The sequence below is a fragment of the Drosophila persimilis genome, unplaced genomic scaffold (assembly GCF_003286085.1).
Source record: "Drosophila persimilis strain 14011-0111.01,24,50 unplaced genomic scaffold, DperRS2 tig00000431-arrow-pilon, whole genome shotgun sequence".
Classification (NCBI taxonomy): domain Eukaryota; kingdom Metazoa; phylum Arthropoda; class Insecta; order Diptera; family Drosophilidae; genus Drosophila; species Drosophila persimilis.
In genome coordinates this window covers 4,608,565-4,619,908 of record NW_020825312.1, presented here as the reverse complement: position 1 = coordinate 4,619,908, position 11,344 = coordinate 4,608,565, and the positions used below count along the sequence as shown (strand labels likewise).

Here is an 11,344-nt window from a genome sequence, read left to right as displayed (position 1 = left end):
CCCTATTTACTTAACTATCTTGGTGATAAATAAATTGGATTGTTTATTATCCGACTACCCTACTCCTCTAAACACCTAGTTCATGTTTAATTAATCCTTAATACCTTCAATCGTAACGAGAAAACAAATAAATAAATAGTGCAATAAATAAATAAGCGAATAATTAGTTCAATGTTTAGATAACCAAATAAATAAATTTAAATACATAAATCGGTTAATTTAAATCAATAAATTGATAAATCTAAATATCTAAATTGATTCAATCAAATAAATAAACACCTACATCTACAATTAATCGCCTAATTAAATACAACACTAAATAACTAAATACTTCCTCTCCCAAACAAAAACTCTTTTTCCGATGACTTGCCTAATGCCTACATCTAAAATTGCTTCCAAACAATGCTAGCGAGGATCGTCAGTCCTCAAAAAAAAAGGTGACAGACTCGGCAGATCCTCCGGCACCTCTTCCTCTTTTCAGATCCGGACAGCGAGCTCCACGAGTCGGACAACGAGGCTACTACCACCTGGTAATACCTGATAATACCACCTACTAATACCTGGACCACAACTCGGGACACACACTTCCTTTCCTTCTACCTCCGATACATAACTACCATGTCCATTTTCCTCACTTCTACTCCTCTCAGCGGCTACGACGGCTAGGATTTATTCCCGGCTCGCGGACCGGCTGAGTTTCGTTCTACCAGGGTTCCATTTTACACCGGGTCTTTAAGACTCGCGTTTAAAATCGATCCCTTCTATTACCATTGGGCGCCATTTGTTATGATCCGCCTCTTTGCCACCCTGGCCTATCTTTCCCAGCTAGCTCACGGGGAAGTCAGGGGTGTTTCCGACCCGATAAGCCAGGGGACGGATTGAACAAAACAAAAACAAAAAAAAACAAATATAATTTATAGGACAGACTTGTCCTTTGGCACTTTCGTCAGCGGGGATAGTTGGTTTTGTTATCCCTAGCACGGTCCCACCCTTCCATGAGCGCCACCTTTTGAATTCGCGCGCTCCCTTTTCATATTCAGGGTCCCGCTCTTCTTCTCGCTCTCGTCCCACCCAACTACCGTTTTCTATTCACTCATGACTACGTTTCACTTTCATATTATATTCATGTTATATTTTCTTATTTATCCATTTTTTTTTACAATATTAATTAATAACCTAGATTCTGCCGACGAATACAAGTACAAATACAAAAAAATACTAACAGAAAAATTAACCCTATCTCGGCCGAATTGGCCATTTAAAGTTGTTGTTTCCTTAATCTCGCGGATGTCTATGTTTGATCGAGGTCGGCTAGAAAAATGCAATAGTGAAAACTCATTTAATCTCATTAGGGCTGTCGAAAGATAATTATATGGACATTAAAATTGTTTAACTTTATACCAGGCTTCCATTTTATTAATTCATAAGGGGATAAAAACATGTTAATTGCATTTCTGTTCCGCAAAAACGGATTTATACAATATTCTAGTGATTTCTCCGAGCATTATCGTCACCAAAAATACATTCAAACAAGCTGTTGCATACAAAATTTGAATCTTTAACAGATTTTATTTGTAAGCCAACACTAAACAGTGTAACCGTTAAGCATGTATGTCCGTCCATATGTGAAATATAGCTTGTCTAAATATATAGCATGCACATCTGGTCACACTCTATCCCGAGTAAAATATATAAATATATATCTTCAAATACCAGCAACATTGCGACTGTTTTTTTTGTTGAACTATTTTGTTTAAACCTTGTTTTAATCAAAATACAATAAAAGCAAGTACTAAAAACTAGCTAATATTGTAGAAAATTGATTCATCAATGACCTAAAATAATGTGGGCAGAAATAACGATTTTAGTTATCCAGAATTATTCAACGGAATCTCTATATTCAACAATATGAACGACTATCCTCTTTCGTTATTTTGTTTGACCAATTTCACTAAAATCTTTTCCTGTTATACCTATTTCGCTAAAACCTTTTTTTAGACAAGATCCAAACAAAGCGAGTATTTAAAATAAGCCAGTTAAGTAGAAAATTAATTCATCAATCTTATAAAACTATGTGGGCATGGCTAATTACTCCATCTAGCCAGTAATATTTAACGGAATATCAAAATTGAAAAATTTGAATGACTACCCTCTTTGGTTGTTTGTTTTTTACCATTTTTGCCAAAAAGCAAGTATTTAAAATAATCCAGTCATTTAGAAAATAGGTTCATTAATTGGATAAAATTATGTGGGCATTGATAAATGTTCTATATAGCTAATAATATTCGAAGGAATATCAAAAAAGAGGAAAACGTTTAGTAGAACTTGAATTCGTCAGTATATTTACGGTGTATTTTTAAAATGAGACGGTATATTTTGGTATATTTCTGATGGTCGGGCAGTATATTTTAACGATAGATCCGCGGTCACACTGCACACTGTTTATTTACAAATAACGGTTCGGGAAGACGACGTCGGAAGTGCGGCGCAGAAATTATTTTATTATTGAAAGTGATACCACAACGAGAGCTCTGTTGCACATTCGGAAATTTGCGGAAATTTTTATCGCAAAAGAGCTGAGCACGAATATTGTAAAAAATACAACAAACAATTCGTTGAAAAGTGCGAGAGACAAGAACGAACAAACGGACAATAAATAGAAACAACGTCAACCCGTTCTCAGTCGAAACACATACATACATACTTAAATAGTATTCAAAGCATGAATCTATCATTTGCGGGTTGCGGATTCTTGGGCATCTACCACGTCGGAGTCGCCGTTTGCTTTAAGAAATATGCTCCACACCTATTGCTAGAGAAAATTGGTGGAGCTTCGGCCGGTTCCCTGGCAGCATGCTGCCTGCTCTGTGATTTGCCATTGGGTGAGTTTTGTGTTATTTTATTTTTTTTGCCGTTTGAACCTATGAATGTACATACATGCATATATGCCTAAGTACATAGAACAGCTGACTCCGGTTCAGCGACTTGTTATTGCGTGAATATGAAATTAGTTGATGGCCTGTTTATGGTTTGTGGGTCGCAACGAACTTAGTTCGAGAACCTACGGGTTGTCTGTTGTGTGAGAGTGTTCCAAATTGTCGAAGGGGGCTCGTCTCTGCTATGAAAACTACGACGCAGCTGAAATCCACACGAAAACATATTCGATAGGCCGGGACAACGTACTTTTGTAGAGCAGCGACCAACAGCAGAAACAAATAAATGGGCGGGCTACACAAACACAAACACACGCATACACATCGCATTTACATTCGTACGCATTCTGTGTGTGTGTGTGTTCATGTATACATATACTTTTATCGAGATGCTGAAGGTCGAGCAAGCTGGTTGTTTTGTTTAGCTTGGGAGGCGCGTTCAACGGAACTTACATATTTCGGAATGTGATGAAAATAGGTTTTGTTATTGTAAAAGTCGATGTATGTAGTATATAAATAGCTGTGGGATGGGATATGTATAAGTCTTGCGTTTTGTTATATATTTAAATGTGCTTGTGTGCGTGTGGGTGTGTAACGCTCCGCTTGTAGAATGGGTATAAACATGTCAATCAAAAGGGGACACAAACTAAGGGGAGATCAAAACAAATGTGGCAGAGTATTACTCATGGTTTTTGTGTAATATGTACGTACATACGATTCGACTACGAGTATGCACAGTTGCCTTACGGCCTTATCATTTGACCAATGGAGCAGTGGCACGCGGTCGCCATCTACAATCGGCAGGGAATAACGTCAGCAGCGTTCGATCGTTAAAATAATCAATCGACTTGGGTCGTTCGATGATGATCATCACCCCCAGCTGTCGCTGCCACTGCCACTGCCGCTGCCGCTGCCGATGGATGTCTCTGCTATGCTCAATTTCCATTGACTTTGCTTCCAACGACGCAGAGGGGGAGTGCATCACTCTGGATTATATTATTCCCTTTTGCATATTTGGCTCTCCTCTCATTGCACTCTCACTGCTGTTTCCTCCTTCTCCTTCTCCTACCTGCCTGCCATTGTTGCAGCTTGCTGCTGGAACCCTCTTGCTGTCTCTCCGAATCTCTCGCTTATGCCAGAAAGTTCGTCCGTCAGATGCCTGTGCATTTGTAACAGGTAAAGCAATTCGTTAGACACACACACACACATACACGCACACAAGACAGTGGGAACCGTAATTTCAGTAACCACTTTAATTGCGGCAATTAAATTTGGTCGACTGCATTTTGATCTCTGATTCACCCAAGTGCTGCATCTAGTGTGGACTTTTAATTGTTTTTAGTTGGGTAACCTCCGGCTTGGCGTCGGTTCTAAGTACAGTAGCGTAGCCGCAAAACAAAGAGATGATTTGTTCCGCCAGCAGATGGGATATGTGAAAGTTTTTATTATCCGAAATGTACCTTGCCCCAGCCCCGGGCCCACATTTAGGAAGCGATGACCAGAGAAAACTGCGCCACAAATCAGATTTTACCTTATGAAACGAACTGTACTTGGCTGATAAGAGCCTTTCAAGTTGAAACCATTCCCATTCCCATTCATGATCGCGCTTTTATAACCATTTTTATCAGCCGTGGTTTCCTGTTCGCGAACCACTCGAACGAGTCCGGCATTCATTCGTGTGGCCCTTGTTTAGAGATCATCTGATTTTTGTTTTCAATATTCTTCGCATTGTAAATACAATACATATTTAGTTACACTGCAATGACGCTGCCAAGGGCCTGTTCCCCGAGATGTTATCAGTGGGTGTAAATTGCCTTGTTTTGATTGATTTTCCATGGAGTTCAAGAGCAAAGTCAGACCTGCGGCGGAATTTCTAAATGCAAATATGTATATGTATTTATTTTTAGTTAATACAAGCCAATGGCCGACCTTCAAGCGTCGTGTTACTCTCCTGCAATCAAAAATTTTAGAAATCTTAACTGCAATTCATCATCGGACACACACACACACGCGCACACATTCGTACGAATCTGTATGTGTATTCATTGCTTATCGGCAGAAATTACCTTTACCGGTACCTTATCATGTGGTGGGAGTCATGTTTATTGTGTGCCGTGCCCGTGCCGTGCCGTGCCATGCCGTGTCCTCTGATTGCCGTCGCCCAAAGTCCAAGTTTAGGGTGTATCAGATATACGTACATACATACATATATGCACATTGGGTGATTCGATTTTTGTTACATATTGCAATATGAGTCAAGTGCAGATTGTGTGTTAATTTAAGTCGCACAATGAGCTCTTTGTTTGGCTTAGATTGATCATTATCTATGTACATACTGGCACTTATAATAATACAACAATATAAATACATATCCCTGCACCGCACTTGACGTCAATTGCTTTGGGGCTTAGTTCCCTATGTCCAACCGATTAGAGCACAAAGCAAATAATTACAAATGCACATGTACATACGCATGCATGTACATATGTGTGTATTTACAGTTAATTTGCAGCTGGCTTTTATAATATGCATATGGCCGCTTATCAGCCGACTGCTTTGTGGTGGGGTCCTCTATGAGCGGCGTATCTTTCAGCGATCTCGGACACAATCAATCGGCAATGTAAATGGGGTTTGAGCATTATAGCATCATTGTTGATTGACACAGTTTCTTTTGCGGCACAAAAAACTAATCGGCAGAGCGTGTAGATAGCGTTACACACAAGCTGCTTCTCATTCGCGTAAATCCAGCTGAAGGGCAGCTGTGGCACAGCTCTCTGTCCCTCTCCCCCTCTCGCTTTGAAACCACCCTGAAAAACAGCAAAAGAAAGTCGTAGCATTTCCCAAAATGCATCCCAAAATCCGTTGCCAAGTGCAGAACGGGCATGGCCTCGCCTGCCCTCTCCTGACATTGCAACGTGACCTACATACATATACATGAAAACAGAAAACTTGTACAGTCCAAACAATAAGTATGCCCACCTTTCGGTGGGAAGCTTTTTAAGCTTCATTGAACGAACAGTTCTTGTCTCTCTATATCCATAAAACTGTTGTTCCCACTGTGCGTACACACACACACACACACACACATTGCGTAGAGGCGGAAGAAGCAGAAGTTCTTTCCCAATACAACCACAATATCACGTGATGAGGCGTTTTTTTTTTTTTGCCCTCACAAGTGCGAGCGGAAGAGGAGATGGAGAGTCGAGTCGGAGCATGGCGTGGCTTCTTGCCAGCGAAACGGGGGTGTGTGCCGCTTCCGCTCCCGCTCCCGAAGCCGCTGCCCTCTGGCACCTCTCTTTTGTTGAAAGTTTGTTGCCTTCGGCGTTCCATGGAAAGCAGCAACAAATGCATGCGTTTGTGTTGTATGTCGTGTACATGTACATACATATGTATCTTGTCTGCTCGCACACGCACCCGTGCCATGTGATGAAAACTTGTTTGTTTATCCATTCCATTCGAGTCGAGCCCCCAAGAAATTGTACACATGCATATACATATGTACATATGTATTTTTGTTGCAGCAGCAGCTCTCTGTTTCGTTTCTCTTTGTCTCCACGTTTGTCGTTTTGTGGCTGTTCGGTTTCCCGTTATGTGCAACCGCCAGTTGTGCACTTGACTTGCGGTTACGTTTGCCCGACGGGCAATGAGAGAAATGAATCTGGAAATGATCTTCTGATTCTTCTCATATAAATGTATCCCTTAATTAATTATTTGTCCCCTGCAAAACAATAACAACAACAATTAAAGACTGCACGTAATCCGATAATCCGATAGCGTTGTTTATTTGCATAGAAATATGTATGTATGTATGTACCTCCCTAGTTTATTGTTGTTGACAGAACGGAAAGCAGAATATCACGAAAACAAATTTGATATGTAGGTGGCAACGGGGGCGAGGGGAGGGAATGGGACCCCACACTTGTGGCCACGGGCCAGCTCTTCGGCACGATTCCAAACTTCAATTGATAGTTCAATGTCAAACATATTGTAGATACTAGGTGCTTTCATAATCGACGATAAGATGCATTAAATCATCATATAATCAGTAACTAACTATGGTTAGTTTTTCCCCCTTATCTTAGTACCAATGCACATGACACGAGGGGGCTATCGGGCAGACCCCAAACCCCAAAGCCCAGACAACAGACCAGACTATCGTTTTGTCTTGTCTGATGGCCTGATTTTAATTCGCTTTGCGTCAATTTCTGGAATACATTAAATACATGGAAGGCAGATCTTTAGATGTGCACGACTCTCTCTCTCTGTGTGTGTTTGGTGGCCTTATCATTCGATGTAGGCCTCTGCCTCTCCGTTCGAATCTAATCGAAATATTTGGAAAGTGCTGGGCCATGGGAAGCAGTTTTCTTATCAGCATTGGCACATGGCACAGGCCACACGCGAAACTAATGTACCACACATACAGTGCGTTTCATAACTCGATGGCACTTTTAATATTCGCATATTATTGGCATAACTCCTGTGGAGTCTGGTGGATTTTCGTAACTATTATCCGATGGAGGAGTGAATAGTTACATACATTTAGGCAACGCACTGTATCTGCGATTCCACACTACATGTGTGTGTGTATGCGTATAAACCATATGGTGGTCGGGGGCTCCATAGTTGCGTGGCTTATCAGCGGGCGCGTTAATTAATTGCGTGCCTTGGGGGTCGAATAAAAACAAACACTTCCAAACCACTCAAGGCACTCAAGGCTTGCGCGTCATTTCCTATCATAACCGAGTAGAGCACCAATGGCAGCGGCAGTGCCAAAGCCAGGAACACTATGTGACCCTTTGGATGACACAATGACGCACAAACCCCAGAGCATCATCAGACACGGCAGATCTGCTGATAGCCCCGCCAAAAACAAAGGCACAAACAAAATCTATTATACAAGCCTGATTAGCGGAAACTATCAAAATACGACAACTACTAATCGAAAGCGTCCTCCTTCGCACCTCCTCTCTTTGCAGGCAGCATGACATCGGACTTCTTTCGGGTGGTGAACGAGGCGCGGCGCTATTCACTGGGTCCCTTCAGTCCCTCCTTCAACATACAGACCTGCCTGCTGGAGGGGCTGCAGAAGCATCTGCCCGACGACGCCCACAAGCGCGTCAACGGACGGCTGCACATCTCCCTGACCCGCGTCTACGATGGCAAGAATGTGATCATCTCCGAGTTTGAGTCGCGCGAGGAGGTGCTGCAGGCGCTGCTCTGTGCGTGCTTCATACCGGGCTTCTCGGGGATTCTGCCGCCACGGTTCCGGGGCGTTCGCTACATGGACGGCGCCTTCTCCGACAATCTGCCCATTCTGGACGAGAACACCATCACGGTCAGTCCGTTCTGCGGGGAGAGCGACATCTGTCCGCGGGACCAGAGCTCCCAGCTGTTCCACCTGAACTGGGCCAACACCAGCATCGAGATCTCCAGGCAGAACATCAATCGATTTGTACGGATTCTGTTCCCGCCGCGGCCCGAGTTTCTCAGCAAGTTCTGCCAGCAGGGCTTCGATGATGCCCTACAATTCCTGCATCGCAACAATCTAATCAACTGCCGCCGCTGCGTGGCGGTACAGTCCACGTTTGTCGTCTCCGAGACAGTGGCCCAGCCGCAGGAGTTCGACCCAGAGTGCAGGGAGTGCAAAAAGCATAGAAAGGTACGAGGCTCTACACCTTTTTCACTCGCTGTAAGCAGAGCTCATCTTACAGTCCATGCCTTTGACTATTTGCAGGACGCTTTGAGCTCAAACATGCCACAAACAGTTCTGGATGTGATACAGGACTACATCGAGCAGGCGAACAAGGGCCTGGCCAACTGGATCTTCAAGCATCGGGGCATCAAGCTGCTCTCGCTGCCAGCCACAGTGCCCATGGACTTTTTCCTGGCCACCATATCCAAGTAGGTTCGCCCCAGCACACACTGTCGAATCGAATGTAACTCTCGAACTTTCCCCAGAATAACGACCCTGACACCCAAACTCACCAAGCAAGCGCGACAAATGGTGGAGGAGTTGATCAACCAATTGAACAACGCCATGCAAATACGCCTGCTCAATAAATTCACGGTGAGTAGATTTGAACCATTTCACTGGAGGAATACAAAGTAACAATCGTTTGACCGCATGATCTTGCAGCTGTATGATCAGCCGCACTTCGATGCCACTGGACTGCTTCACTCGAACCGATTATATGGACCCAGAGTCTCCATTCTGGTGGATGAGTGGTAAGGAGATTTAGAACGAAAAGCCTTCAGAAGAACAGTTGCTTACGAACGAAATGAACGAATTTTAGCGGTGCCACTCCCCTGGAGGACGATGTCGACAACTTTGAGCACGTTCTCAAGATGACCACGCACAACGATGCTCTCTACGCCTACTACTACACCGACAACAACACGAACAAGGTGAAGGTGACCGAGATCTTCGACTTCGATGATATGACGGAGCACGATGAACTGGCCACCGACCTGCAGATCTACGAGGGCTCCGTCGAGGACCATCCGAATCCCCACCAGCACAGCCACAACACGGTCGTCAGCGAGTGGAATGGCGTCGAGTCAGGTTGGTAGCCCAAACAGCCCCATCATAGTACGACGCATCGTATCATCCACTAGACGGGATTCAACATTATTTGTAAATTGAACGAAAACCAAAACTTTCTTACAGTACAAATCATGCCCACGACTCCCGAACTGCACGACGTAGCCTTTTAAAGCACTCCATCCAAGCACACTATTCATCGTACTTTTCATGCACCTCATATATGTATATTTAGCCTTCTTAAAGTCCAAATCGTATACCATTGGCAGGTAAATGATATGATCCAAATTGAACGTCCACACCACACATGTTGATTGTCTCCCCGTAAAAAATTCATTCATTCATTCCCACAACAAAACACACAACGAATATAGTATGATGTCTTCAAAATTGATGTTAACTCATTTGTATTCTTCGCAGACTTTTTCATCGATGCTCAGACGCCAAACGTGGATGTACCGAAACCAACGAACGCGCCACAATTTCTTCCCCGACTGGACTTTGAGGCCGAGTCAGACGCTAGTGTCCTCAGTGATCCCGAGGCGGATCAAAGTTTTAGTGCCTCTACGCAAAACAACGACATGTACATAGAAATTGAATGAGAGATGAGATGAGCCATAAGCCAGCAGCCATCAGCCAGCAGCTAGCAGCGAACGTAACTTTAGTCTCGTCATATGAACTGTAACGAAACATCTCCAAAGCGGCTCGTAGCAAAGCGAAAGGCCTTTGTAGCCTTAGTTTCCATTAGAATGTAATCCTAGTTTTAGTACGACCAACGTATGTACCTAACTTAACATAGCGCGTATGCTGCCATTGTATCCCCTCTCCCCGCACATCCCGTCAGCCTGTAAGCGGCAATTAGAAAGTAATTGCCTTCTTGTTATTAGAAATGGAGGCGGAACTCGCTCTCCTCACACGACTTGTAATACCCATGCCCAATTGTCTTAGATCTAAGTTGATAAACTATAAAATAAAATAAAATACAATAAAATAAATCGCGAAGAAACAAAATACAATTTTCAATTAAAAAATTTAAATTCCAATAACGATTGCACGACCGATAACTTTCGGGAAAAGATACCATTCTTAAAGTTCGATACATTTCAACGGAAGGCTACACTGCTTTTTCTTGTAATCAATTTTTAAACGTACATATGTATGTATACTTTTGAACAAAGGGTACAGAAACTTCCACTTGCAGGTTTTTTAAATTTTGTCTCTCTCAAATCGTACTTCCCTGCATAATTTATTTCAAGGGATTGCATTTAAATATCCTTGTCGCTCATTCACCTTCAAGCAATTTCTATTGGGCGCTCAAGTTGGGTAGGACTTGCTCTCTGTTTTTTGGAAGTTGCTCTCTATTTTGTGGTAGGATATCCTCCCTTCGTGGAGGGATTTTTCGTCTGTACAATTTCCCTGCAGCAATGAAGGGAGAAGTTACCTGACATTCCATACTTACTTATTTTTGTGGACCTTTTTTTCCTAAACCTTGTTTTAAACACAATTCAATAAAAGCAAGGACTAAAAACTAGCTAATCATATAGAAAATGTATTCATCAATAGACTAAAATTACGTGGGCTGAGTCTTAGTAAGCCAGCATTATTCAACGGAATATCAAAATTGAGCAATAGGAACGATTACTCACTTACGTTTTATTTGTTTGGCCTTTTTCGCTAAAACATTTTTTCTAGACACAATCTAATAAAAAGGAGCAGTTAAAAAAACCAGTCAAGTAGAAAATTGATTCATTAATTGGATAAAATGATGTGGACAAGGCTGAGGATTCTATCTAGCTAGTAATATTCGACGGAATATCAAAAACGAGGAATATGTATGATGGGACTTCAATTATTCGTCAGTACATTTACG

At 42.6% G+C, this 11,344-nt stretch overlaps 1 protein-coding gene across 2 annotated transcripts; it reads left to right on the top strand.

Annotated features, from left to right (window-relative positions):
- The first annotated feature begins 2,722 nt into the window (after positions 1-2,722).
- Positions 2,723-10,485, top strand: LOC6597116 (1-acylglycerol-3-phosphate O-acyltransferase Pnpla3). 2 transcript variants are annotated; one of them, XR_003408880.1, is made up of 8 exons: positions 2,723-2,882; positions 7,910-8,592; positions 8,668-8,834; positions 8,892-9,000; positions 9,070-9,158; positions 9,227-9,495; positions 9,601-9,743; positions 9,895-9,951. XR_003408880.1 is itself a non-coding variant. In XM_026989646.1 (7 exons), exons 1-7 carry the CDS (start codon positions 2,723-2,725, stop codon positions 10,074-10,076), a joined length of 1,659 nt encoding a protein of 552 aa, XP_026845447.1. In that variant the 3' UTR covers positions 10,077-10,485. The 2 variants fall into 2 exon arrangements, 1 of the variants encoding a protein (XP_026845447.1); XM_026989646.1 differs by lacking the exon at positions 9,601-9,743 and having other exon boundaries at positions 9,895-10,485.
- Positions 10,486-11,344: the final 859 nt, after the last annotated feature.

Coding starts and splice junctions, on each gene's coding strand:
- LOC6597116 (XM_026989646.1), top strand. CDS start 2,723: ATGAATCTATCATTTGCGGGTTGCGGATTCTTGGGCATCTACCACGTC. Junction 8,835..8,891: donor TTCCTGGCCACCATATCCAA/GTAGGTTCGCCC, acceptor AACTTTCCCCAG/AATAACGACCCTGACACCCA. Junction 9,496..9,894: donor GTGGAATGGCGTCGAGTCAG/GTTGGTAGCCCA, acceptor TATTCTTCGCAG/ACTTTTTCATCGATGCTCAG.